The sequence below is a fragment of the Telopea speciosissima genome, chromosome 1, assembly GCF_018873765.1.
Source record: "Telopea speciosissima isolate NSW1024214 ecotype Mountain lineage chromosome 1, Tspe_v1, whole genome shotgun sequence".
Taxonomy (NCBI): domain Eukaryota; kingdom Viridiplantae; phylum Streptophyta; class Magnoliopsida; order Proteales; family Proteaceae; genus Telopea; species Telopea speciosissima.
In genome coordinates this window covers 79,553,802-79,565,903 of record NC_057916.1, presented here as the reverse complement: position 1 = coordinate 79,565,903, position 12,102 = coordinate 79,553,802, and the positions used below count along the sequence as shown (strand labels likewise).

Here is a 12,102-nt window from a genome sequence, read left to right as displayed (position 1 = left end):
CCATACCAATTTGGATCCTCTACTGCCGCCTGCCCATGCTGCGGGCGTGCTTCCTTACACAGGCAGGGACGCAATGACCACCTTATCCACTGCCTGAGTGCCCTACCCGGGTGGGGTAGGGCGATCATTGTGCCCCTGCCTGTGTGAGGAAGCACGTCCAAGGCAGCAGACGATCCGGACCACATACACAACTATCAGATTTACCAAATCACTCTCTCATTAATTTCATAAAATTGTAAAATTAGCATTAGAGGGAAATGACTAAAAAACCATAAAATGACATTAGGCAGAAAATCACCACATTGTCTAGAAGGAATGGAATCTACCTTGCCATGCAAATGAGAGCACAGGAGAGAGACATATACTGGCCGATATGCCAATGAGATAGAAAGTGTGCAAGAGGGCATGAGTGCATGACACCGGCATCATGGTTATGATTTTTCCATAACATATGTAATTATGAGTCTAAACTTCTTCTGAGGGTTAAAAACCCGTAATTAGGATCCAAATTGGCCGGAATTGGCTAGTACATCTTTAACCCTTTCAATTCAATCGGCCGATTCGATTCGATCCATTTTTTTAAACCCTGCTTCCTCTTCTCACTTTGGGCTGATGGTTGACCGGGAGAGGAACCTGATTCATCTTCTGCAGACTGCTTTTTACTCTTTTATGGGAGAAAGAACGTTTTTCAAGGGGTGCGCTGTTCATTTTGTGCACGGCTGTGTATAGGCATAGGTACACGCTGCACTGCAACACTGGTTAGCCTTTTTTTCCCCTTATTTTTATATAGGTGTTAGTGTGTTACTTTATCCTTATTATATAGGGAAGAGATTTTTTATTTTTTTTTGGAAAAAGAACCCTCTGTGGGCACGTGCGGTGTGCTATCCCTGTGTCAGACATAGGGCAATTTTTATCCACTCCTATTACAGCATGGTGCTGTAACGCATCATGTGACGGTTGCAGAGGCCATGTGCACCATGTGGTGCCTGTTGTGTCACATGGCCTTTGCAGTGCCACACGATGTGTTACAACACCGTGCTGTAACAGGAGAGGATAACGATTTGACATAGGTGCATGCAAAATGATCACTGTGCACAGGAATAATGTAGTGCACATGTACATGTAGTTTTCTCTTTCTCTTTCATAGGACCTATTTTATCGAAGAGAAGAAGTGTCAATCAAGAGGCTTAAACCTAAGACCTTTGATGGCAATGGGATTTCGCACACCACATACTACCAAGTGCGCATGCATTTTTCCATTTTGTCTACTGTGGTCCGTACATGTGAGGCCATTGACATGGTGGTTAAAGGCGCCAGTGGATTGACACCATCGTTGAAAGCAACAATAGCACTGACACTGCTCAATTTTTTATAGCACTAGGAACCATGGTGACTCGGCCACCGCCCGAGCAATTAGCGATTACATACACGCAGCAGGGTAACGCTGAAGCTCCTTTGTGTCACTAAATAAATACAAGCAACCTATGTTAAAAATAGGAAGAACGTCTCATACAAATGATGTTTGAACAGTAATTCTCATGGAATTCTAGAAAAAAAAAGAGTGGCGAGAAAATGTTCAATTGGATACTGGAATCTTCTTTTTTTTTTTTTTTGGGAGAAAGTTTTCTCTATCCGTAGAAGACCACCTATCCTACAACTGCAGCAAATGGTATCCATTCACTGTGAATGGAGGGAAACTCGATTTTTATTTTTTTATTTTTATGAAAATAAGTGTGTCAATGAAAAAAGGATTGAGTTTCCCTCCTCACCGCGGAGCGGGAGAGGGCGGGAAAGAATATCTGGAAGGTATTTTGGCACATGCTAAAATCCCCTCTGTAAAACAATGATTTGAGGAATTGGAATCAGCTGAACCGGACCCAATTCGAATTGAAACCGAGCCTAATCCCTCCTCTTAATTACAACCCTCTTTTGGATCTCCCATTATTCATGAATTTAACTTTCGTTTTTTGCTATTATTTTCTTCTTTTAGTAGTAAATTAACAGAAAATCAATGAAACTTGGTTCTTGTAGCATAATTGCTAAAGTTTATGTTTTTAGTCAAAATTCCCAAGTTTATTGAATAAAAATTGTCACATATTTTAGGAAATCTTTGCATCTTCTTTCTGATTTTAAATTTTAGGGTTTGGATCGATTTCGGTCAATCGTGGGCCGGTTCCAATCCAGTCTGATTTTGGGTTCTTAAATCTTTACCAAAGTATGTCTTCTCTCCCTTCTCCATCACATAAGTAGGGATTAATTAATAATTATGATAAGAGATACAACCCAACGATCTAATTGGGGATTTCTTGTTAATCCTGTGAGATTAAGCGTTGTTACTTTATGAACAACCTTATCTAGATGGAATCCTGAGCTGATAAGACAATATAGTTATACTACTCTACAATGAATCTCTGTATTTACAAGCCTACCTTTCAAGGATCATTTGTAACTGCTAACACTATTTCTTAGTTCTTATAGATAATCCACTCCAACCACTTCCCACTTCACAGAGGATATCTAAACATTGGACCAGTTGGATATTTTGAGTGCGGTATTGCCCATCAGGCTTAAGATACTCATCAAATGAGTACCAATCTGATGGTCTAGGGCACAGAGACCTCACAAAATGTGGACAAGCAACAAGAAAGAAGAGAAGTTAGACTCTACTACCATCTCAAGATGGAAACTATTTGTTTTCTTCTTCACTTCACTTTCTTTCACTCTCTTAAATTCTCTTGGTAACAGACCTTGCAATGGATTATTTAATGATGGGACGTTGGTCACTGCAGGGAAGTCCACCATTTGGGTCTAAACAGGTGATGCTTCTTTACTTCCTATCTACTGGAAGAATAGCACTAGTCTTTCTTCTATGGTCTCATAAGAGTTAAGAAGAGAGATGAAAAGAATGTGACAAAAGAGAAGAAACACATGTGTCTTTTAAAAAGTGGGGGAGAGGGGGGGGATCAAAAGTCCCTTTATTCAACCTTGGCTGCCAAACCCACTAGCTACCCAACTCACACTTTTTGGGGCCAACAATTTCACACCCTTCTCTGTCAAAGGATTCTCATGAATCTCTCTTTTAGTTTTCCATATTCATCTTATCCATTTTAATCTTTTTTTTTTTTTTTTTTCCCTCTTAATTCCATGGTTTTAGGATTTGAAATCTTAATCTCAGATGTTTGGAGTTAAAGAACAAGTCAAAGAACAAGAACTATTTATGCCACCACAAAGATATTACCAACTCATTCTTGAAGTCAAACATTTGAGGCTTGAGAATCTTCCTCCATTAAGTGAAGTAATCACTCAAGATGCATGATTAGACCAAGTATGAACTCAATATTATCATTTAGATCCTGAGAACCAGTGAGATGGTAATGATCAGCCGACAGACTGAACATATTTGGTTTAGTAGGACATATTAAAATGGATTGAACAAAGAAAGTAGGAGTTTTAACTAACAAATGGAACTAATAGTTTTAAACTCTCACACCTGTTTGTATCTAGACCTGAGAAGTTAAATCATAGAGCATTTGAAGTCAAATTCTCACTTTTCACCCACTTCCTAACCCTACATCTGTTTCTACCTTCCCAATCTAACCTATATAGATAGAAAAATTTAAGGTAGGTGTGGTGATATAAGGACAGTCTACTACCTGAGGTTTTACATCTTCCAAAGCTTTTATTTCAACTGTTACTCTCATTAGATGTTTAGAACTTCTTCTCTTGGATGCTTAGAGTATGTTCAACAGTAAGTCCAAATGGTATACATTTAACACTAAGATCCACACATGAGATTTCTGATGAAAATCTCTGTTACAAACAGGTAGGAATATGAACAAATGGGTTGGGTTTGGGTCGAATCCTTCGGGGCTACTCTATTTGGTAAACTTGATCCTACCCATTGCCATCCATAATCAAAATCAAGATCATAATGAATCAAATGAAGACAAGAAACAAGCGCTGTTGATAAACAGTTACAAGTTCTAACACAGTAAAAGATATATGCTTGGTGTTAACATGTTGCCATCTAAGGCAAATTAGGACTTTACCTTACCAACAAATTAAGACTGCCACTTTAAAAACTCTACCCCTTTATCATCATTACCATCTCCATGACAACACCATGTTAACATTCACCATTCACTACTAGAACCGACTCTCCCCTGACCGTTGAAAGTTGAAACTCTGGGTTTTATTTGAACCATCTTACCGTCAATTAATATTAGATTATTTTTAAAAAAGAAAGCTAGCAGTAGAATAATCATTCACCCCCATTCCAGCCCCACATTCCATCTTACTCTATTCTCTGTACAGAGCTTTCTTCCTTTTATGACTGTAGTTTAAAATGTGCACTTTATTGTAGGAAAAGAAAAGAAGGGAGAGACCATCCTCCCCTTCCCCTATTTTTCTCTCTTTTAAGGGGAGAAAAAGTGCTCTGGGTATCATCTCTTCATCGTCTATATAAGCTCCTCTTCAATTATTCGTTTCTCACACTTGAGTCACTTAGGTTTTACACGAAGAGAACCATAGAGAAATTGGTAATCTCTACTCCCTACAGTTACTCTTGTTATGCTCTGGTAATCATCTCTGTTTTTCTTTTGGTGTTTAGGTTGCAACTTTTCACTGATCATTTATGTTTGGCTCATTGCCTCCCAGTTCCTATGAATAATTGAATACCCACCTCAATTAGGTCTGTTTAATCTTGAATCATCACCAACTTTCTTCTATGCTCATAAATGTACTATCATGGCTGCTCAGAATGATCAGTAAAACTTACTGATAGAGTATTCATTGACCATACATTTTGGATAATCCACCATGTAATGTTATTCTTCTGTCACTGAAAGAGTAATAGTAGTTGTAGATGTTCTGAATCCTTTGTGTCTGCTTGGATCAAGGGTAGTTGGAGTTTTAACTCCCATGGATTTTAGGTGTATATATATCCATAGTAGATTAGCATCTAGTTTTCATTGAACAGTTTATATTCCATCCATTGTAGGCAAGTCTCATGTTTGATGGGAATCATAGACCTCCATTATAGGAATTGATATTAAACATGACATGAGAGCAATTCCTAATGGTGTGGACACTCAAATGGAGCCTTCCTCTGTCTCTTCTTTGTGTGTGTTTGTGACTTTGTACTCTGACATGCTAATACCACTTTTTCTTTGGCAGCCATGATGATTTTCCGGGTGTCCTTCATTTTCATGGCCGTTGTGATTGCAGCTACCTATGCAACAGTGGAGAGACAAACCTATGTGGTTCATATGGACAGAAACAAGATTTCAGCATTGGATCATTCTCTTGGAGACACCATGAGATGGTATGAATCAGTGATCAACTCGATCAATGAGCTCTCAGCTCAAGAAGATGAGGATAAAGACACAGCGAGACTTGAGCTCCTCTACGTCTACGAAACTGCCATCTCTGGTTTCGCGGCAAAGCTCTCCATCAAACAACTCCAATCGCTAGAGAATGTTGATGGCTTTCTCTATGCAACTCCCGATGACATGTTAAGTCTCCACACCACACATTCACCTCAGTTTCTTGGCCTAAAAAATGGGGAAGGACTTTGGAACGCTCCCAATTTGGCCTCAGACGTGATAATAGGAATTATTGATACCGGAATCTGGCCTGAACACATCAGCTTTAATGCTGGCATGTCTCTGGTGCCTTCTCGTTGGAAAGGCATTTGTGAGAACGGCACAAAATTCTCAGCAGCAAACTGCAATAATAAGCTAATAGGCGCAAGGGCCTTCTTCAAAGGATACGAGGCTAGCACCGGCAAAATCAACGAGACACAGGAATATCGATCCGCTCGGGATTCAGAAGGGCACGGGACACATACTGCATCAACCGCAGGTGGTAATGTGGTTGCAGGGGCAAGCATGTTGGGCATGGCCAAAGGCAAAGCAGGTGGTATGAGATACACTGCAAGAATTGCTGCTTACAAGGTGTGTTGGACTAAAGGTTGTGCAAGCTCTGATATATTAGCGGCCATAGACACTGCTGTTGCTGATGGTGTGGACGTGATCTCTCTCTCCTTGGGTGCTGGCTCTCGTCCTTACCACAGTGACAACATGGCTATTGCAGCATTCGGGGCTGTCCAGAAAGGTACCTTCGTCTCATGCTCGGCTGGTAATTCAGGCCCCTCCAAATCAACAGTTTCTAACACTGCACCATGGATCATGACGGTTGCTGCGAGTTACCTTGACAGAAGCTTTCCCACCATTGTAAAGCTTGGAGATGGACAAGTTTTCAAAGGCGCATCGCTCTATTCAGGCAAACCAACCAAACAATTGCCGCTTGTTTATGGGGACACTGCGGGAGGCCAAGGGGCTGACTACTGTAGTGATGGCTCCCTCTCGCCTAAGTTGGTCAAAGGCAAAATCGTCATTTGCGAACGAGGGATGAATACCCGAGCAGAAAAAGGAGAGCAAGTGAAGATGGCTGGAGGGGCTGGAATGCTTCTGGTCAATAATGAAGAAGATGGCGAAGAGCTATTTGCGGATCCACACATCTTGCCAGCCACTTCTTTGGGAGCTACAGCAGCAAAAGCTATCAAGAACTATATCACCTTGGCAAAGAATCCCATAGCTTCGATCGTCTTCCAAGGGACTGTTTATGGCTCCCCTGCACCGGTCATGGCTGGGTTCTCCTCAAGAGGGCCAAGCTTGATTGGGCCAGATGTGATCAAACCAGACGTCACTGCTCCAGGTGTGAATATATTGGCTGCATGGCCTCCTATTGTGAGCCCCACCCGACTCAAGAGTGATAAGAGAAGTGTCAACTTTAACATAATCTCTGGCACATCCATGTCTTGTCCTCACGTCAGTGGCCTTGCCGCACTCCTCAAGTCCGTCCACAAAGACTGGTCGCCAGCAGCAATCAAGTCGGCCTTGATGACAACTGCTCATACTCTCAACAATAAAGGGGCTCCGATTGCCGATGTTGGGTCCAACACCTTTGAATCGGCAAATCCATTTTCATATGGGTCCGGACATGTAGACCCGGAAAGAGCATCCGATCCAGAGCTAATTTATGATATTTCCACTGAGGACTACCTCAACTACCTTTGTAGCCTCAACTATACATCTTTTCAGATGGCTCTGTTGTCTAAGGGAAATTATACGTGTCTTGACAATGGAGCCACTCAGCCAGGTGACTTGAATTACCCTTCTTTTGCTCTGCACTTTGATGGAGGTGGTGCCCAGAACAGCTCAGTTACGTATACACGAACAGTGACCAATGTTGGGTTCTCAAGGTCTAGATTTGTAGTGCAAGTGAGTGAACCAGATGGAATCTCAATGATGGTGCAGCCCAAGGTCTTAAGCTTCAAAAATTCTGGGGAGAGGCTAAGTTATATGGTAACTTTCTTTCTTGTGGGACGAAATACCACTTCCACCACCCCTTCCTTTGGATCACTAATTTGGGTTTCTGGGAAATATGCAGTTAGAAGTCCTATTGCAGTAACCTGGGAGTAGTAGAATATTAAATATGTGAAATAGATACAGTAACTTGGCAGTAGTATAATAGTAAATTTGTGAAACACATAATGCAAAACTACCAAGAAGTAAGGTCTTCTTTGTTTCCATGTAAAATATCGTGAAAATAAAAAATAAAATTTTAATTTTAGTAAAAAAAAACCCATTAATTGTTTCTCAAACAGGTTAAAAAAACCTTACAACCACATATGTTATTTTTTTGTTTGATAAAATTTTTATTGGAATTAGGCATACAATTTTTCAAATGAGAATTCTCCTCATAAGCTCTATTGGAAAAATGTCTTTACATGGTTAAATGAACATTGTGAAATTCTATTGCTCAAAATTCACTTGGCCAAACATTAGCAACCTAAGATCAAGGGTTTTGACAGGTTTGACAATCAACATCAATGGGATGGGTTGATGGACCAATGCTAACATCCCCATGCGATGGCCCCACACAAAAGTATATATCAAAAGAAAAAATTTTAAATTTGAAATTCAGTCCCTTGGGAGACATCCGATAAAAAAGTGAAACTCAAGCAAGCCATTGGTCCATCAATCCAATCTACCAACAAATTGATGAATCAATTATAAGCCAACGAGGCATTAGGTTTGTAAAAAAGGGGGAAAAGATGATAATGTTCAAATTCTTTGGATTGCAAAATGTCTTAGTACACCATTGGCCATGGAGCCTAAGATGAAGAGCAGTATATAGAAAATTAAGACAAAAAATATTTGGAATCTACTCTCATTGGCCATGGATCAAACATTATAAGATTTACAATATATTTTATAGCATATTCTGCACTTTATGAACAAACATTGAAAACCTTTCCAATAAGTAGAATTTTTTGTATTATATTTTTACCTATAAAACATGTTTTACTTGGATTTAAGCAAAGCCTACAAAGATTTAAAGCTCAAAATTTAGTGACATTAAAGTTCGGCCCTCTTTATTTATATGCCAATTTTGAATCCAAACTAACTTAAACAAAATATCAAGATAAAACAAAGAAAAATGACAAAAAAAGTTAGAGCAAATTACATGCACCCCCTATAGGTGAAACAATATCAAAACACCCCCTTAGTTTCATTATTTTAAAAAATCCCCCTAATGATTCACGATGTTAATAAACTATTAGTTTTATAAATAAATTACCCTTTTAATTCAATGACCTATTTTAAATCTCCCTTCATTAATGTACTTTTATTGTTTTACCCTAATGTCACAAAACCCAAATCTTAATGTACTTTTACCCTTTTACCCTTAAATTACAAAACCCTCTTTCTTCTCTGGAAACTGCACTGTCCTCTCCGGCGATCTGCGAGGGAGGAGCTCTCTGAAGGTAAAGGGCACGAAGACAAGAGTAGATTTCTGCTTGCACTGCCGCTCCAACCTCTGGATTTCTGCCTGTTCTCGTCTCCGTGCTCTGGGATTTTACCCATCAAGCTGGAAAGCTCTAAAGGTAACTCGCCTGAGAGGTTCCGCCTGCTGAAATCCAGAATCCTGAGCTGCAAAAGTGAATGAGTGATCCTATACTCTTAGGGATCCTCCCTGAGAAGCCATTATCACTTATATTAAGAACCAACAGACCCTTCACGTCTCCAATGTCGGAAGGAATTTCACCAGATAATCTATTGTTACTCAAGTCCAAATTAGTTAGATTTCTCAACCACGTCAGCTCTTTTGGCACATTCCCTGTGAAGTTATTACGCTGGAATAAGACCTGAGAAGGAGTTTCTCCCAAGAGATTGACCTATTTCACCCTTTTCGTTTAGTGATCGTTTTACCCTTTCTGAGCCATATACAAAACCAGAAAGCGGAGAATGGAATTAGGGTGTTTATCAGATTCGGCTTTGTGAAATCAAGCGTCAGGGTTTGGGTGTGAGACTGATGCAGAGCAGAGGAAGAAGAATAAGAAAAGGAAGGAGAAGGTCCTCGACGAAATCGAGCATGGCCGGTTCGATTCAAAAGCATGGCCATCCCTTCAAAATACAAATTTTTTTAAAAATGAAAGAAATTTTCCTTAAAAAGAGCGAAGAGAGATAGGTGGAGAGAAGAGAGAGTACCAGTGTCTGCAACACTAGCAATCTTAGAAGGTGGGCTATGGCTGTCCATTCTTACAGTTGCAGAGGCGTTGTTCAAGTTTAAAATCGGAAGCATCTTCAACTTTCTCTCTTGAAAATATGTGAGATCTAAAACAGTGCATCACTGTGGAGCAATGCACGGTTTGGGGATTTCTACCAGCAGCATCACCACCGGCGTTGATTCTCCTATGCGTAATTCGCCGGAGAAGAAAGGGATAGATTAAGAAGATGAAAATGAAACATTATTTGGGGAAGAAGTACATAAGGGTAAAATGATCCATGGGAAAAATTTAAGGATAAAATAGGATTTTGAAAAAGTTTAACTACAACTAATGGTTTACACTTTACGATAGGAACTTATTTGTAAGTTGTCCAAAAATCTAAGGGGTTATACAAAAATAATCATACTAGGGAGTGTTTTATTATTGTTTCAAATTATAGGAGGAGTGCATGTAATTTGCTCAAAAACTTAATCATTGAAAACTTTTTGAACTAGTGATAGTCCTATAGGTGGGAAAAGCCTAGTGCAGCGGAGGATTGGATTGTTCTGCCCTTGCATGTGAGATTTATAGTACATAAAGAATACGGAGAAAATGAGTTATCTTTGAATCGTAAGTGTAGCTCTTCCATGTGATCTTAGCCCTTCATTGCTCGAATAATCCAAGTAATTGTTGCAACTCTTTGCATTTGTTGGAAAAACACATTTTCTTTCATTTAGGGTTTTAAATACCCCAATTCACAACCAAATTGAGAGATTGAGAGAGAGAGAGAGAGAGAGAGAGAGAGAGAGTGGTCAAGTCATGGCCATCTCCATTCCCTCCTCCTCTTCGGATTAGGTTGCCTACTAATTGTGGGTTACCTTGTCTATTTGACTATGATAGAGATTCATAATCCTTGTGGGATTCTTAATCCCAACATTTTCTTAATTGGCTAATTCCTTTAATAATGACAAGTGTTTGTACCAATCCCTTTAAAAGTATTAATCAATGACAAGCATCCTTGTTTGCTAATAAAAAAGGACACATAAAATTCCATTTGTTTATCTTACCTAATCCAAATATCTGATAATATCCATTAATCTAATGTGATCATGTGCTATGTACACACTATATGTCCATCCAATCTCTAGTAAAGTATGATTTTCAATGGAAACTTAAGGACAACCATATTCCCTTTGAAAGAGAGTGTATTTAGAATATGACACCATTTTTAAATGGCCCATTGTCTTATTCTTAAAAATTGTTTAAGATAAGGGTATACAAGTATTTTCAAAAATAATTTGAAACTAATGTATCATTATGTCATTATCAAAAATGTCATTGTCATATACAATTGTGGAGTACGTGTGAAATAGTAAATAGTAAGATTACAAATTATTTGATTCCTTGGGGAGTGTAATAAAAAAATCTTATTTATTATTAAATAAGAAATTCAAGTTCGAACTTCGATGGACACATTTCCAACAACTACAAGGAAAAATATGTAATAAATGGAAAACCATGTAATTGAATTAAGTTCTAAAATATAACTAACCATTACATGATATCTTGTTTTTATTTAATGGTTGAGGTTAGTTGATTTGCTATAGTTACAAAATTCAAAGGATGGATATATATTATAAAGGGCTAAAAAGGGAAAATAAAAAAAAAAGAGTAGAAGATTGTTTTCAGATCTTTGAATCATTCAAAAAGCACAATTGAATAATAGACAAACAATTTAGGGGAAAGTTTTCCTCCATCGTACCTACCATGAAGGAAATCAATGGTAAAATACATCGGTCCTTCTTGTTCAAAGTCGGTCATGACCTTAGGAGTCCAATCCGATGACAAAAAAGGTAAGGGATCCCTTCACTATGGGTAGAAATTCGGTCCAACAACTTATATAGTCTTCAACAATATTTAAATTATGAGAAAGAGTTTGACCATGTGAATCCTATATGGATGATTTTATTATTTTTCACCACCATTGGTACAACATAAGAGATTCCCTCAATCCCTCAAACCTAGGGTTTAAAAAACCAAAGATCAGGATCAATTTGGAATCAGCCAAAATAAGTGGAAATGGGCAAAACAAATCCCAAGCCCTAGTTTCTAACTTTCTATATAATATCTATCTGAATTGGATTGTCCCAAATCAATTGAGCTGTTCCGATTCTTCAAACCTTGCTCACACCGGGTCTGTATTGATATCCGTAGTGGAGCGATCCCGTAGCGTTGATAGAGCAATTTCTATCCAACACCGATTCTTAAAACTATAACTAGAGTCGTGGTCCCAACTCCCAACACTACACTTGAACATGGATCCTTTACACATAGGCAGATGAACGTATATCTCAGAACCAATCATTTGTTTATTTTGTTTTTATAAATACCCCTCCTCCCTTTGTAAGCACTTTGCTTAAATTTGTTGCCCTGTCCTAAATTATTTAAGCAAAGGAAAAAAAGAAGAAGATTAAAAGGTCGAAAAAGAGCCAGTTCACCAATTAGATCAGATCAGGTTAAATTTAGCAAAAATGGACAAATAACGA

General features: G+C 38.7%; 1 protein-coding gene across 1 annotated transcript; it reads left to right on the top strand.

Moving 5' to 3' along the window:
• Positions 1–4,424: 4,424 nt before the first annotated feature.
• Positions 4,425–7,494, top strand: LOC122648691 (subtilisin-like protease SBT1.1). Its single transcript, XM_043841912.1, has 2 exons — positions 4,425–4,538; positions 5,176–7,494. The coding sequence occupies exon 2, from the start codon at positions 5,178–5,180 to the stop codon at positions 7,482–7,484; it is 2,307 nt and encodes a 768-aa protein (XP_043697847.1). The 5' UTR covers positions 4,425–4,538; positions 5,176–5,177; the 3' UTR covers positions 7,485–7,494.
• Positions 7,495–12,102: the final 4,608 nt, after the last annotated feature.